We start from the raw sequence: 17548 nt of genomic DNA on the forward strand, positions 1-17548 counted from the left end.
CAGAATTGCGGAGTGATCTGTTCTTGACTGGCCTTCCTGGATTGATCACGGTTTCGCTAACTGGAAGGACCGGTTCTTGGCAGAAGCTTTTTAAAAGATCAATTTCGGAGAACTGGCGTTTCATTGGGCTTGATTGGATAGATCAGTCTTGAACTTCCTGGAATTATGATCTTGGATGATCTGTATGGGTTTTGGTTTGGCTGAACTTCCTGCTATGATCATGTTCTCAACTGATCTTTCCGGCTGGATCATGGTCTGACTGCATTTCCTGGGAGGCCAGCTGGGGTTAGTTAATGTTAATAGGATAGCTCACTACTTTTTTTTTTTTTGGAGGACTCCAGGCAATGTGAAAAAGGAGAGAATTAAGAACCAGGAGATTAGCCTCACAATTAAGGAGACAGAAACACCATCATTTTCTTGGAGTAGTCAAGGCCGGGTTTGGATATATGACAGCTGTTGTGTGGGAATGCGTACATGCGCATATGTGTGATTTTCACAGTTGTGTCTATGCGTGTGTGCCAACAACACGTGTTTACAGTCTTTCAAGAGTGAGAGGAAAACAGGCGGTTGCTGTAATTAGCTCATCAGCTGGGTGGCACAACACCGGGTAATTAAGACCAGTTTTGCAGCACCTGTGTTGCCCGGAAAATCTTAGCATAGGCTCGGCCCCACTCGGCTCAGTCAACCGTAACTTTGTCCATCGGGTGGACAGGCCGCACGTATTGTAAAGTTCAGACGGCCAGCATCTGTTGACATGCGCAAACACATCCTACATTCCGGCCCAGTCTGACTGCAAACGGAGAATGGAAATTTCACATCTCGCTGCACCCCATAAAGTGCAGGTTTTCAGACCTTCTGCTGAGAAGACGTACAGCTGCCTGAACCCACACCACCTGTTGCGTTAAACGGCGGGGTCTTAAGCTAATGCTAGAAGCGTGACGGATAATCTAAGACAAGCATCCCCGACTGTGTCCGGGGAGGCACTTGACGACTTTTGCATGTGTGTTGGTGGTCTGCGATTCCCATTTACGTGACATTTAATTCTCCTCTTCGCCTCTTAACTCATTTACTACCATTGACGGCTAAAGACGTCAAAGATCCTTTTATTTTTTGTTTTAACTCGGCTGGTATTGAATGAGTTAAGTAGAGGATCAATTTGACCCATTTAAAGTTTTAGAGTCATCAAAATATTAAATAAAGAGGTAGAATGAAAAGTTTTACATTTGTATAAAAATGTAACATGGTGAGCAATGGGGATGTCAAATGTCCACTAAGAACCTATTGAAAAGTAATTAAAAAATTATTACTGTGGATGTTAATATAAACAACCTTTATTGGGATTTTTTGGTGTTTCTGACACTTTTGTATAATTAAATAATGTGACCCTGCAACATGATTGCCAATGCAACAGGAATGGTTAAGCGCTGGCCTGGAGTCATTTCTATAAGGTTATGCACGTCATGCTTAAAGTGAGTGTGAGACTCTACTTGTGAGTTGGAGTATGTAATGTGTGTGAGTGTGTGTGTTTATGCAGTAAGTGGTACGCTTAATGAGGGCAGAACAAGCCCTTTGTTAAGACTTCTGCCTGGAAGAACGGGTCTCAGCGGATAATGTCAGCTTCAAAGAGGGGAACATTTCTTTTTGCGGCATTTTCCCCGGGCCTGGCATTTACTTGACAATGGGCCATTCTGCAGCTGTGTGCTGCCTTGGTATACAGGATTCACATATGGGAGGGGGAGGGACCGCGGTGGTCGCATGCCAACGTTGGATGGATAACGAAGCACAGCACGGGCAGACAGGACGGATGTGATGAAGAACACCGCCACCACATGTGGAACATGCACATGTAAAGGCACACCAAACTCAAATCCCACACCTCCCAGGACCTGTTTTTAAAGGAGACTGCTGCCTCATGTTCAAATGTTGGTATTGCCCCCCCAAAAATGAAGGCGCGTTGGAAACACAATATCTGATCCCATATTTATCTTTAAAATTATAATTTGGACTGCTGGCTCTCCATTTTGACCACCAGATGGACGCTACTTTTCATTCAAAGCATGCAGCAACATTTCACGCTGTTTACTGTTTTCTGCAAGAGTGCCTCGTTAATGAAGAGGCCAAGTGAAAACGTGTCGTTTACAGATGCATAAGTAAGCTTTGACATTTTTAGTTTCATATTCGTCCACCAAATGGTACATTTAGCCTCCTTCAAAGCATGCAGCAGCATTTCACACCTTTTACTCTTTTCTGCAACACTGCCTTGCAGCAGAATTCAATGCTTGATAACGGTAGTTTACGTTCTGCTGTAATATTTCGATAGCAGATGGTGCGACTCCCTTCCATCCCCCCAATTTAACACATGCAACTTTGTGTATCACTTGTCAGTGTTGTATAATGTTGAGCACGTAAATGTAAACTATAACATTTTGAATTCATGATTACGTTTTGAGCAAGGGGTGTCGCGCCACTGAACCGCTAAGTATGTGTCGCTTATAGATGCTGGAAAATTGTGTGTATATAATCTTTCAAATAGAAATTAGAAATCCCTTTATTGTCGTTTATATAAGGAGCACTGGGAAATAATATCATAATTTAAATTTAAATACAGTAATACCTCGTTTTTTTGCGGTTCATTGGGACAGAGACACCCAGTGAAAAGTAAAAAAAAACAAGTAGAGGTTAATTTCTCATTTATTTATTTTTTAATCATTATTATTTTTAAGTTTTATTTACTATTTTTATTTTGGGGGAACACTTAAGCCTCTGTTTCGCTGTTTCTTCGACATGATTCACAACCTTAAAATGCTTGTGAATTTAAATAAATGAAACGCAAAACGCGACCTACAAACTGGACAATTACGACAGAATGTCGCAACGTAGGCTAATGACAACGTTTAAATGTTAATTTTTATCCGAAAATTGGCTTAGCGTAACTAGAATCCCGCCTTGCATTTTAGCCACAAAGGTGCTCGCTGATGTAATCGTGCAAAGACAAAGTTAAGCTATAACTACTTCCGGTGACGGTGCTTCGTCTTCCAGAAATAATCATGGCTTAATTTTCACGTTGCACGATAACATCAACATGGACCTTTGACTAAACTGCAACGCAGGATTCTAGTTAAGTTATGCTCTTTTACGAGTCCACACCCTTTTTAAAAAAAAAAATTCACGTGACTTGTTTTGACCCGTTTATCAAAGATAGAGTCTGTTCCATGTCACGCCACATCAACTGACTTGATGCACCAATTGGGCGTCTGCTCTCCCTCCATTTTGTCCTAATTCGGCACATGAGAAGACGCAGACCAGCAGCGAAGACCACACAACACGAATGGAGAACACATGACTGATGATGAGTGACAGTACCCACCTCTCCTGTTTGCTGCGTTCATAAAGAAAAGGGAAGGAGAGGGAGGGAGGGGATTAATAGGCAATTATTATCCTCTTGTTTTAATCCAGCTTTTTGAAAATGTCAAGCATGAGATGTTCCGGCAGGCCGCTTTTCCACGAACAACCCCATCGCAGGCTCTGTGTTTGGCAAACGCGCAGGTAGCAATAAGACCCGCTCTGGCGAGAACTCAATTATCGCTTTGTGTGTTTTATTGGCAGCAAAAAAACGCCCGCACTCCCCCCTGTCAATCTGTCGGCGCACAGAAAAAAGGGCGACGGCGGAGGCGCAGCGGTGGGCTATCTTGAGGCCTGATAGCAAGCCGAGGCGAGTCTCCGAAAGGATTGTGGGGAGGCGCAGGGGCTGACTGGAGAACAGGTTGGCCTTTGCATACGGTTGTTGTTGTTTTGAAATGTAATGACTCATCAGTATAGGATTATCGTCAAACCGGCGTGAAATGAGTAATGAAAAAAGGCACGATTTGTTACGAATAACAACAGCAACAAAAAGGCAATGTCCTACGTTTATTTGAGCACAAACCAAAGCAATTAATTATTTGTGTTAATTTAAGTTGGACTAGCGGCTTTCCATTTTTCATGTTAATATTTGTCCACCAGATAAGGTTGCTCTTGTTCAAAAATTAAAACAACCTTCATTGTATTCCACCAAACTGACGACTGATTAAGCGTGTTTGGCAAATTGTAAAAAATTAAAAATGTGTTCAAAATGTGGGCGTTGTATCGGAATTGTTTGAGATTAACAAAAGTTCTACGGCAATTTTAAGTGTCTCGCAAGTAACTTTTATACAAGGAAACCATACTTAAACATACATTTGCACCTTTTTTTTTTTAAAATGACAACTTAAAATAAATTTCATTTCACTTAATATTAGACCGCGGCGATTGGCTCGCAACCAGTTCAGGGTGTACTCTGCCCACTGCCCGAAGACTGATGGGATAGACTCCAGCACACCCGCCTTCATGAGGATAAGCGGCTTGGATAATGGATGGATAATATTGTATACATTCATTTTTTTTTGTTCCGAAAAAAAAAACAAAAACGTTACTTCCATTATTACAAAATAATCGTGATTAATAATTTCTTCATCTCTAGGTTAAAATACAGTGAAAGGAAATGATAATGATTTATTTATTTTTTTTACAGCAGCTTTTGACGGAGTGACAATTTTCGACATTGGTGACCTTTGTGGTGTTTTGTATTGCTGTTTAAATCACTAGTCTGCAGACTAAAAAAGAATTCCTGTGCCCGATAAAAGAGAAGCATGACATCCAGGTTTGTTCAGAAAAAATATGAAACACTTTGAATATGCTGCCTAAAAAGTATTAGGATTGACACAAAAAAAACAGCAAACATTTTAGTTCCGTTACAAATCATGCAATCACGTTTGATGACTCTGCAACGATCCGATGAATTAAGCATGACAATAAGCATGTTGGGTCTTTCAAGAAGTGGAGATCACATCTTACTTACGCACACAAACATGAAGCGAGCCACTTACTTTTTAAAGAGCAGGATGGCGATGACCACACTGATGATGAGCACCACGGCAAACACGGGGCCCATCACCCACAGCATTTCCGTCTGCTCCGCACCCTGAGCCAGCGACTGCGAGGTGACCTGGATGAGGTCGGAATACGGACTGGCTGAAAATGTCATCTGTTGGAGAGAAAACAATTGCAAGAGTTCAGAATAGTCAGAGATTTGTTGCATAAAAAAGGATAACGTGACATCAGCGGTGGGAATTTGAACTACATCCACACTACGGCAAAATATTTCGCTCTGTCTGACATTTGCGGCAAGCATAGTGGAACTCGAGTTCCAGTGCATCCACTACGTCCTCCAGTAAGAAAAATATGATTTGTGGTCCAAACTCATCTTTTCCGATTCCGTGATAGTTACGGGGGATGTGGATAATTGACGCCCCACCTCAAAATGTTACCCATTGTTAATCGTGTAACCTGTACATAGTTTATTGAGGTTTCAAATTTATCTCACAACTTTACCCTTAAAAATAATTTGCTAACAGATCATTTGACTTTGAAATAATGCACACTGTGGTACAGATGCTGTGGAACTTTCACTAACAACCCAGGCTAAAATGAGCACTACCCTCGTCGATACATATCCTTTCAATACTTCATTGACACCAATCACTACTTTCGACTGGCATTTCTTCTCCAGCAATTTACCTCAGCTAACATCTTCATTTTGAATGATGGATCACACATTCAAACTACGACGAGAGAGAAAAAGACCAAACCAATAATTGAAGCCATTTACCCCATTTTCGCAACCCCCCTTCTTTGGGCAAATGACATAAAAGGGTTGGTTTACTCATTTTGCCACTTGGAAGAACGTGTGAGTGACGTCACTATGAAAAGGTCTACGATGACTCGAAGTCACGAGAGGATGGTTGAGCAAGGTGAAAAAAATGGAAATTTACAAGCTAACCCTAAACAGAAACTCGTCTTAGTAGCATGTGCTTTTTTCCACCGCGTCACATCGGAATGATCCAAGCCAGCTTGATGAGACTTGGGCAGGGTGAGCAAGGGGAGGCAGAAAAATGCCCCCCCCCCTTCCTCCGGGTTCCGCTAAGGATAAATGGGGGGCATCGCCTCTCCTTCATTAGTGTGCGCGGCATGATGGTTGAGCCAGGCGAGAGAGAGAAAGAGAGAGCGAGAGAGAGAGGTGAGGGTGGAGAACGGCGACAGGGGCGTGTAAATGAGACATCGCCCCCTCCCTGGTCCTTCGTCTTCAAATGACGGCGAGAAAGAGGAAGATGAGGCAAAGGGGCAAAGGTGTGAGCCGGAGATACAGCAGGAGAGCGACGCGACAGACGAGAGCGCGGCAAAGCTTCTCATCATTAGAGCTCAGCGTGCTGCTCATTGCACGGTGACGTGGGGACGCCGTTTGGGAAGAGAGGAGGGCCACGGGTGACAGATCGCGGGCCCTGGCGGGTGGGGGAATCGGGGTCCCAGCGTGCGGTGGCACCGGCAGGCGGCGGTAATCCGCATCATTAGCGGCACAGCGGCCCGCGCTGCGGCACAAAGACTGATATTAATTGGAAAGATAAACCGAGATGGGCTCAAAGTCGTATATAAACTTCTGTTATCGCAACTTGAGCAGGGGAAGCGGCCTCAGCGGGTGTGTGAGTTGCGCGAGTGAAAATGTGGATACATGCACACGAGGGAAGTCAAGTGTGAAAGTGAAAAGGTGACAAAAACACTGGAAGGACGCGACTGAATTCATGAACCTGTATTTGCAATAGCACATTTCTGCCAATAGAGGGCGCCTTTTCAGGGTGGGCCACAGATGCTTGTGCAAGCACTGGTCTCATAGGAATTGGAAGTGCGTGTTTTATGCAAAGTCATCAAATTTCACTGCCAGTAATGGAAATTGAAGTCCGTCACGATTTAGCGTTGCCCATTCCTCCAGTACTATATAGAATGTTCAAATTGTGTTGCAGTCGGCTAAAATGTGTCGGAAATTATGTTTTCAATTATTCCTGGATCGAGGCGGCACGGTGGATGACTTGGTTAGCACAATGGCCGCACATTGCAAAGGTTGTAGGTTCGATTCCGGCTCCGGCCTCCCTGTGTGGAGTTTGCATGTTGTTTTTCTCCGCGTACTCCACTTTCCTCCCACATTCCAAAAACATGCATGGTAGGTTGATTGGACACTCTAAATTGTCTCAAGGTGTGTTTGTGAGTGCAAATGGTTTGTCTACGTGTGCCCTGCGATTGACCTGAATTAAAAAAAAAAAAAAAATCATGTGTGATCCTACCAAATGGCATTTCGGACCAAAAAATGGCTGCTTCAAAGCAAAAAAATCTGACTTCCTGGTTCTTTTCAGACATGTGTTCTTGAGACGTTTTTGTGGATCGACTCAAACATGCTGCACAAAGTTCATGAAACTCACTTTCTGGGATGAATTTTTTAAAATAAATAGTTTGATTTTAAGGGCTGCATGGAAAGAAAAAGAGTCATTTTTGTGGAACTACGTGATGGACACACCTACTAAATGTTGGTATGAGGAAAATAACAAAATAATTTTTCATCATGCACTCATGATAGACATGTATTTCAAAATTCATGTTGCTCAGTAACCAAGCTTCTTCGCAGGCAGTATCACAGGCACAAAGTAAGTAGGACCTCGTATGACCCCCGTCCTCTAGAAGTAATCCATGTATGTGCCTCACCCATATTCGTCTCTTGCCGTTCTCGGCTGCAATTGAGTAAACGCCTCTGATCGCAAAATGAGCAATTGCAATGTTGTGCAAAGACATTGAGTTGCTTTGGACTGAGAAGGCGCTTGAAGGCTTTTGAGTGGCAGCGTAATTACTGCGAGGCATTTGCAAGTCGAACCATAAAGTGGGAATGAGATCACAGCATTTAACGCTGCGAAATGTTGATTGGATTTATATGACTGAGTCGCGTAGAAAAGTTTAGCAGCGCCGCCATGGCCTTCTTGTTTACAAGCTACACGCCAATGAGCTGAAACGCTTGCCGATATGGAATGTAAAAAAAACTAAACAATATAATAAATAAATAAACTAATTAAAAAAAAAAAAAAAAGCAGGTCTCTTTTATTGTCGCCAGGTCCAAGAAGCGGAACATGTGCGACTCCACGACGGTCATTTCATTTTGATGCCTCTCAATGGAGTTGCTGTGTGAGCAGGCTTTTATCAGATTTGAGTGCCGTTCAATTGGATGATCTCAAGTCCTCTGCCGTGACACTTCTGTTTTGCAACGGCTTTCCTTTGCGAGTTCCCTGTCTAAAAGCACAGCTGCAGTCATTTGTTACGCCACAGGGGTAGTTAAAAAAAAAGTTTTTTTCCCACGATCATGCTACCCGGAAGCCCTCTGTTGGTGTGTCATTGCGCTTTTGTTTCTGAAGATAATCGGAACCTCGGGACCCCACTCAGAATGGGAAAGACCTTCTTGTGCATCTCGTTTTTACGGCAAGACAAAGTCTCATCTGGTGTGTCCGTGACAGGTTAATTGTCTTTGTGAGGATGCAGCTTAACTGAAAATTGACAACTTATCTTCAAGTATATGAAACTTGGGCTCAAGTCGAATTGTCTTCTTGGACCTGGAAATCATCTTCAAGGGTGGGAATCTTTTTGTTTGTGACAAGACGGAGACAAATTGGCTTGTCTTAACCGGAACCTGACAACTTATCTTCTGATGTGAAACATTTTGTTCATGACAGAACAAAGACAGATGGTCTTCAAAAGGAACCTGCTTGACGGGAATTTTGACAAGTCATCTTCAAGTGTCTGAAAAATTTTGATTTGTGATTGGACAAAGACTTATTGCCTTGTTTCCACTCCACACACTTGTTCTAGCTTGGTAACATCTCTGGTACTATCTCAGCAGCTGGAGAATTTTAGGGTTGTCTTCATATTGTGCCCGTTCTTTTGTCACGTAACAGTGACATCGGGGGGTGGAAAGCCGTGAAAGGGGCATATCTGTGTCATATGGTACGCAATTTATGGGAATTTGACTTTCACACGGAACCCAGCAAGGCATGATATCAAGCCTGAAGTCTGATTTTCAATAATTAGATGGTTGACATTGATGGCAGTGGAGGTACATGCGACGAAAAAAAAACGATCTGGGCTTCCGCGGGCTGTGTGAAAGGGGTTCATCAGTGCAGGTCACGAAATGAGAAACTGTGTTATTAGCATTTTAGTTGACCTCGGTGGGTGAAGAGAAAGTGCTAATCAGAGTAGAAGCCACAAATACTTCTTTGTCCGTTCAAATGAATTCGAGGAAGTGCTAACGTAGCTTTTTAGAGATTTATAGATGACCGTATAATAGCATGCATGAAACATTGGTGGAGTTTGCAGCCGCAAGTAATAACTCCCACACTGAACGGGCAGCTGATGAAAGCTGGCAGCAAGCAAGGAGACAACGAGAGTAAGAGATGTTCTGCTACTTGCACTATATCCAGTCTGTGATCTGGCCCTTGGGCTATATAACCCCCCCCCCTTCCTCCAATCCCCCTACCCCACCTCATCCCTGGAGCTCCCAATCCAAAATGCGCAGGGAAAAATACCAACACATTTGTTTCGACTTGCTGTTGACCCTGCGAGCCTCTTGTCTTTCCCAAAGTGGCTTAAAAAAGCCGCAGGGGGGCGTGCGGCTGCGGAAACAAACACACACATGCAAAGACAACCATTATGTGTCTCTTGCTCCCTCCCCCTGAGGAAGCCCACGCTCCGCTCCTCATCTGAGCGTGACACAGTGGGAAAGGGAGGCGAGGGGAAGTTGGAGAATGATCGTGTACCCCTTCCACACTGGACACCCGAGGCGCAGAGCCTCGGGAGGGACCGCATTTGTTCTCCCGCGCCTTTCAAACAGAACACGCCAAAGTGCACGTTCACACGGCCGTTGCAGCTTGACACATTCCGATAATTTATTCCATGGCATGGTCTATGCCAGCAACAATCGTTTTCAACACAAAGGGAGCATGGCCAGTGAGTATTGGGTGCCAAAAACAACTGCCTGCTATAGCCGTGCATGTTCTGCTTCTGATACTACGTCCAAAGACCGCAAATTCGCGGGTCAACTTCAACGGCCACATCCCGCCTTGCCGCATCATTGCCTTACACACAAGATAACGAGCCAGGAAAAAACTGGCTTAAACTGGTCAGTGTGAGAGGCTCAACACTTATCATTCACATAGGAGGATGGAAAACTGAAACTGGACTTCAACGGCCATGGTTTAAGGCAGGGGTGGGCCACAATGGGTTCGAAAATTTGACAGAGGCGCCGGACCAGGAGCAGATGGATGGAGTGTTTTGGTAACCTCACCTCATCAGAGAAAAAAAACAAACATTTAATTTTAAATGAAAGTGAACAAAAGCATTACAACAAAATATCTGTCTTTGGCACACCACAGGATTTTGAAAATAAAACATTAACAAGGTTGATTCATTTACATTTTTTTCCCAAGTTCGGCAGGCCGTATTAAAACATTTAACAGGCTGCATGTGGCCCCCGGGCCGTAGTTTGCCCACACCTGGTTTAAGGGCTGCTGTTATTATGTGACTAATATTCCTTTGTTAGCACTCTGGTCTTGACTTCGCACTATACTTTGAAACATAGGTGCGATTCCATGTTACACCACTGATTCCCCGCAATGTTGGGGATCAACGGAATCCCCCTTTCTCACATCGGTACAAACTGGGAAAATGTCAACTTGATTGATTGTGTGAAAGGGGCAGCAGTTTCTGTAACGACTTTAGAACCACCCAGGTACGGATTTCCCGCTGTACATCAACACCGAGGTGTTCCACCTGACACAATTCTGAAGTGTCTTTATGCGCCAGCAAATTTGAGGGTCAGCTTCAACCTCCTATTCCTGATTGGTAGATTGGAAAACTGGTTCACAACACCCCCCACCAACTGATACCAAAGTCTAAATATCCACCGCTCTAATTAAAAACATTCTCCGCAAACTTTTAGAAAGACGAATACGCACACTATTCTCCAAATCCCCTCGATACTGTTTGTGCAAGCGTTTGTTTCTGCTTTAAAATGATTAATGTAGAGCTCAAAGCTGAATTAGGCCACCAAGGCACTTCTTTGTGGGAACGATACTGCGACACATCAGAAAAGTCGGCAATTCTTTCGCTTTCACTCATCTCAAACAAACAGCAACGTCCTCCACCCTCTGCCTTTCATCTGAGCATTGCGAGCTGGGTCGGAGAGGAAATCCCTCATTCTTTTCATGTCATCGTTGAAAATGTTTCGCAGGTTTCGCGCCGCATCCCACATTTTCCTTTCGGAATATGCCGCGGACGTCAGCTTTACAGATGCCACGTCTGCTCTCCAGACGCCGTGCATTGCGGTAATGACCTCTTACCACAACACAGACCGGGATCAGTCTCTTTTACTTTTCCAACAACCGATTTCTTTGAGGTGAGTCAGCTCTGTTGAGAGTGAGGAAATTGAAATCACCTCTCCAAAGGGTAGTAACGCGTTGTAAAGGGCGAGGCATCTATTGACCAGATCTCTGGAGGTTAAAGGAAGCCAAAAGCAAGACCTTGACTTCACTAAAGCACGAAGCGTGGGTGATATGAGCTTGATATTGTACAGTAATCTCCCGCACATTCACGGTTACTATTCACAAAGGTTTTTGTGCTCGCCTTAAAATGCTGAGAAAGCCTTTTGGAAACGGAAGAGGGGTACAGTAATTGGTGTCAAGGAAGCACGCTAAAGTGAGTCTGGCATGATCAGTGGCCCAATGGCCCTGGGCCAGGATTGCAACGTGTGGGGCCAACACATTCCATGCAAACTTCTAGATTCAAATATTTTTTCGTTTATTCACTTGATGCGATCGACCAAAATTTTCTTAACGGCTGGTGTATCGGTTGTGACAGGGTCACCAAAGCTGGGTCATGGGGCTACCTCTCGATAAGGTTTAACGTCGCGCACTGCGCGTCTCCACAGAGAGACGATTTCCGTATGTGTATCCGTATCTAGCCTCGGCTGTTTGCAAAGGTTACGGAGAACTTTACTGCATGCACATATGGAAATCATTGAAAATCACATCGTTAAGCCATTTATTTTTATAAAATTAGTTTTTATAGTTTAGGCTGATAGTTTGAGGTATATTTATAATTATTACTAGAGGTAATTCCAAAATTTTTTTTTTAGTGGGGGTGAATTACTCATGGTTTATCATTCTTCGTGTCAGGGCTAAGCTCCTATGAACCGTGAATAATTGTGCATTCGTATTTTTGATATAGTGCATAACACATTAATAAGCACAAGGAATGTTCCGACAGTCTCCCGTGCTTGCACTTCTCATCGTAGACTGTGCAGGATGAGAGGCCTCCCTCTTTTTGCCCGCCCTCTTTGCGGCACATCACACAGTATTTCATGCTAGCTCCCCTCCCTCGCGCGCCTCTCGCATTAAATGATACTGTTTATACACAGCAGCATCTATCATCCCATTTCACACTTCCCCAGGCTTGTTTATCCGCCTCAGGTTCTGGGGCGACGTGAAGGCGCACTACTGCCTCTTCCTTCCTTGCGTCCTTCCTTCCCCACTTTCCCGTCCCCTACAAGCTTGGCTGCTCACAGCCGTTGATAGAAGAAGGCTTCTTAAAACTCGGGCGCTGCCCTTTGATCCTCGTCTGGGTGGCGGCGAGGGGAGGGGGGGGGGGTGACGTCGTTTATCGAGTCCTATAACGAGTTGTTTTTATGTCAACATATGCCTGCTGAGTCGCTTGCAGAGCGCAGCAAGGGGCTTCTGTGATGCAATCAGCGAAAGCCGCCCCGTAATCACCACCTCCGCTACGCGCCAGGACAAGTGCAATGATCAAGTGCGCTTACAGTACAGCGTATATCGTTATTAGTCTTTTCACCGTCTTTTGAAGGCGAGGAAAAGCAAATTCTGTGTGAGTTGAGTTTTGACGCAGTTATGCAGCAACATACAGATTTTTTTTTTTTTTTTTTTTGTCAAAGATTTGGACTGACGGTTCAGTGAAAGGACAAGCTCTGTAGTTCTGCTTCTGTTCTGCCGGGGAAAAATAATCTCATTTTCAATGCCAGTTCCAGTCCGACTCCAGATATAATTAATTTAAGTGTAGAGCCATTATGAGTAATGACTTTCGCTAATCCCAAGCCGCGTGACTCACGCAACCACACGTGGAATTTTAGGGGTGGCTATTGTGGTCGTAAGTTAAATATTTAAAAAAAACATGCTCAAATGCACGCAAAGGTCTTTTTTTGTAAGCGAGGAATTATTTGTGTTTATTTATCGAAAAAAAAAATCACACAATTTCATCGAGTTGTGTGCGCTTAGGGTTGATTAGAAGAAGAAAAAAACAACAACAGGTTCATTGTTAATTTGTAGGATGATTCCATGTTTAAAGTGTCGGATTTTCTCATTTGGCTTAATATTAGGTTGTTGGAACTTTTTTTTATTCATTAAAACAAAGTGAGTACGATTGCCTTTGTTCTACAAATCTCAATTTCAATAAAGTTGGGGAATGGTGTAAAAGGAAATAAAATGTAAAAAAAAAACATTCAAACCAACATTAAAATTAATACACTACAAAAGTAAATTCGTTAAAATAGTCAAAAAGCAGGTTTTTTTTTTAGAGGGGGGGGTTGTTTTTTTTTTTGGGATGCCGGCAAATGGTTCCAAAAATGCTGGCTGCCGGTTTCTCTGTGTCTGAGTGTGGGAAAAGTGTGCTGTGGTCTGACGAGTCCACATTTCAAACAGTTTTTACAAATCATAGATGTCGTGTAGAATTAGGATTTTTATCAGCGCAATGTTCAAAAGCCAGTATCTACGAAGGCACCACCCGTGCTGAAAAGTACTTCCACCTTTTGGAGCAACATAAACTGCCATTGAATCAACATCTTTTTTCAAGTATTTCCTTGTTTACTTCAGCAAGCCTTTCATTGGCCATTAGGTGTGTTGACAAATTTGCCCTCAGTCACACGGATATCAAGATACGTATTTCATCCAATATCGTGTAAATTGCCATCTCACAATACTGGCAAAGTATTGCAGTATCCTGTCGAGTGCATGTGACGCTGCTGATATATTGACGCTATCCCGATATTAATCACATGAGCATAAAGTGCTAGAATTCCTAGGTGACAAAATCTTTCGAGGTGGGCCGAGGACATTAGCTAAACTGTCAAGAAGCTTGCTGTTTGTCGCGGCTAATTGTCTGCGATTGAAGCGAGCCATTTAAGTTGGAGGGACGCTGCACCGTTAAGGGCGGTTGGCAGAGAAAGACACAGATATTGAATCCCATTAAACGCAGCCGAGTGTGTCTGACAGGCGTCGAGCGGCGAGGGGGACAGCCGGCGAGCATCCCGTTCCAAGTCGGGCGTATCGCAGCTTGCACTACAGCCTCAGTCACAGCTTTCGCTCGTCCTTCCCCGGGTCTCCCTTGATTAAAACACAGGAAGCCAGCCAGGCTACGATTCATTTGGAACATTTAAATCAACATTCGTCTGTACTTTGATCCCCTGTTTACACCGTTGGGTTTTCTCACCTGACTAAATCCAACGTTGACAGCATTTTGTTTAGAAAAAGCACGCGTGGCACGATTTTTCCACGGTCTTTGTGTTGTACGCAAACACAAAGATCATTCATTTCAAATGTCCTCAACTGACTTAATCCAAGTTTGATTGCACTTTTATTAGAACAAAGTCATTTGGCTCCATTTTTTTTTTTAAAATGCACTGGTGACTTAATGTCACACCCAACCTATTACATTCATTTCGAGCAATTCAATGTGCCAAATGTAATGCAACTGGCTCCACCTTTGACAGGATGAGGTCAAAGATATAAAGCGCAGGATGTTACTCCAGATTTTATATTGAAATCAAATTTAATTGGAATTTTTGATTTATGTTCTTTAAAATAATGAAGCAAAGACAGCTTCTTTGATAATATATTTTACTACGGCAGTCTGATACCACTTTTCTTAACACCGATACCACAGTACCGATACTTTAAGTACACAATGACAAGAAAACTATGAACAAAGACTTCTTTTTTTTTTTTTTTTTGACGCAGTTAATGATTTGCCGATGCTACTGCTGGGGAGGACCTACTGCAGGTGTGGGCAAGCTACGGCCCGGGGGCCACATGCGGCCCGTTAAATGTTTTAATCCGGCCCGCCGAACTTGAAAAAAATTAAACGAATAAACCTTGTTAATGTTTTATTTCCTAAATACTCTGGTTTTTCAGAGACGTATATTTTGTTGTAATGCTTTTGTTCACTTTCATTTAAAATTATATGTATTTTTTTTTTCTCAGATGAGGTAAGGTTAGCAAAACACTCCATCCATCTGCTCCTGGTCCGGCCCCTCTGTCAAATTTTACAACCCATTGTGGCCCGACACACAAAAAGCTTGCCCACCCCTGACCTACGGGATGTCAGATTTTTTTTGTTTACTTTGAATATTGGTTGCTAGTATCAGCAGCCTCAACGAGTACCCAATACCTTAAAACACAGGTGTCAAAATATAGCCCCACTCCAGGACCAGAGTTTGACACCTGTGCGGTACTCGCCCATCCCTATATTTTACACTGAAACATATACATATTCAATGGTATCATTAACATAAAGAAATGGCGACCAGCTCCATCCTGAACGGTGTTGTTGACTATATTCTTCTTTTGCATAAATCTCTTGATGTTACTTCACAATTTGCATTGTAATTAACCTTAATATGTAGTCCCAATGAATGTTTTGGGGGTTTATTAAAACAAAGTAGCGACGGAAGGCTGTTCAACTATTTTTTTTTTAAATTGTAATAAACATTTATCCAACGTGATGAACAGAACAGAACAGACTTAAACCACATTTGTTGGCACATTTAAGAAAAGTAACAGGCACTTGGGATGCCATTATGACTTTGCGCTCTCATTTGCATTTTTACCTTTTAGATTAAAATCAACATTAATTGGCACCTTAATTAGTCCACGGTTGTCGTCACTCAGTTAATTAAAACAAAGTAACAGAGACTGGATCCGTTTTTGATGGAGTTTTTAGTCTTTCTTCTTCATTTGCACAATCATCATGATGCTCTTTTCTGTTTCGCATTGAAATTAATATTAATTAGCACTTTACTTAATTCATGGTTGCCAGCACTCGGGTTTACTAAAACAGAGTAACAACACCAGAAGCTGACATTTTATAGTTTATGCTGAAATCAACTCTAATCCGTACTTTCATTCAACCGACTTCATCCGAAGCACTTTTATTTAACACAAAGCACCAGAGACTGGCTCCAGTTTTGCAGTTTTGACACTTTTGTTGTTCATTACACAAAATCAAGATATCACTTTAGAATTTAGATTGAAATTAAGATTAAATCTCTGTTGAAATCAACATTTAACGTGATGAAACAAGTACGATCAAAGTAACGACGTTGATTCAGCTGACAAGAATCGTCTTCGAATTTAAGCGTGTCGCTTCTTGGCCGCCATAGCCTCGGACACACCTTTCTTTCCCCTTCTCACAGTGGGGGGGGGATTACAGGCGAGGAGGGGGGGCCTAAGGGATATTTAAAGCAGCATTTCAAGGGAATCTGGCCTGCTTTACAGCCTCCCTAGGGCCCCCGTGACCGGGCCCTCTTCTGCCTCTTAACTCCAGCTGTGCTAATCAATCTCCTCTGCTCTCGTCACGGTGGTGAAAGAGACCCGGAGAAAAGGCAGAGAGGAGATGGATGGAAGAAATTGGCGAATACATGCGGATTGTCAAGGCTCTGTGGGGTTTTTCCTCGCATTTGCAGATGAAAGTGTTCAAAGTCGTATGGCGACACCATTCGGACGGACTACCACGCGGCTAAGTGGACTCGTCGCTTGGTTTCCAAATATCAAAGTGATTCGATACATTATCTCAAGACGGAGTTCTATCCTCAATTAGACCCAATGGGAACCAAAACCCTAAAAATGAAGGAGAGTTATGTACCAAAACGTATTGTGATACCCGTACTATGCTTTACTGAAAAATTTGCAACAAGCCCTGATTTGCACTCGCTCACTAGGGGGGCGGCGGCGTCTGCTAAATATGCATGCGAGGAGCCGAGCGGCAGCCCAAAGCAATCGGCGGCTCTCATTCTTCCCAGAGTCAAGTCGACTGCTGACCGTCCCGTGGAGGGCCTGGGGAGCGTGTGCGAGCGCTCTTTTTGATGCGTCCACTTAAAAAGCCAAAGCGTCTTGTTTCTAAGTATTGTAAGGAGCTTTGCGAAAAGCCACATCTCCCAGGACTCAACGGGGCCAGATGGGGGTGGGCTGTGGGGAGGGAGGGGTAGTGGGCGGTGAAGGGGTGGGACTTAGAGGGACAAGCCGCAATGACTTTTAGAAGCGGCTGTATTAAAGGCTAAGTGGCAATAAAAACAAGCGCGATTTGGCTCTCCATTGCCGCCTATTCTGGACACGCTTTAGCGGTGGCGTACTTAGAGCCTGGGGATGGGCGATAAACTTAAATAGTTTGTCAGACGCGAGGAGTGGCGAGCAGGCGCGGGGCCGACTCCTTTTTAATTTGTCGAGGTGAAGAGGAGGCTTTAGGACTGAAATTGAAAAACTATTTCTACTAACACTGTCATAAATGTCATCAAGTTGTGTTCGGCTAAACTGCAAAGCATTTAGGA

At 43.5% G+C, this 17548-nt stretch overlaps 1 protein-coding gene across 12 annotated transcripts in view; it reads right to left on the reverse strand.

Annotated features, from left to right (window-relative positions):
* Positions 1–17548, reverse strand: part of LOC148325912 (receptor-type tyrosine-protein phosphatase F-like) — a 204106-nt gene that overhangs the window by 25228 nt on the left and 161330 nt on the right. For all 12 annotated transcript variants that reach the window (XM_088310234.1, XM_088310232.1, XM_088310228.1 and 9 more), the window contains one exon: positions 4905–5062. In XM_088310234.1, the coding sequence (XP_088166360.1) occupies positions 4905–5062 (158 nt within the window). The remainder of the gene's footprint in view (positions 1–4904; positions 5063–17548) is intronic.

Source organism: Idiotropiscis lumnitzeri, chromosome 12, assembly GCF_059441095.1.
Source record: "Idiotropiscis lumnitzeri isolate Australia: NSW breed Sydney's pygmy pipehorse chromosome 12, RoL_Ilum_1.0, whole genome shotgun sequence".
Classification (NCBI taxonomy): Eukaryota; Metazoa; Chordata; class Actinopteri; order Syngnathiformes; family Syngnathidae; genus Idiotropiscis; species Idiotropiscis lumnitzeri.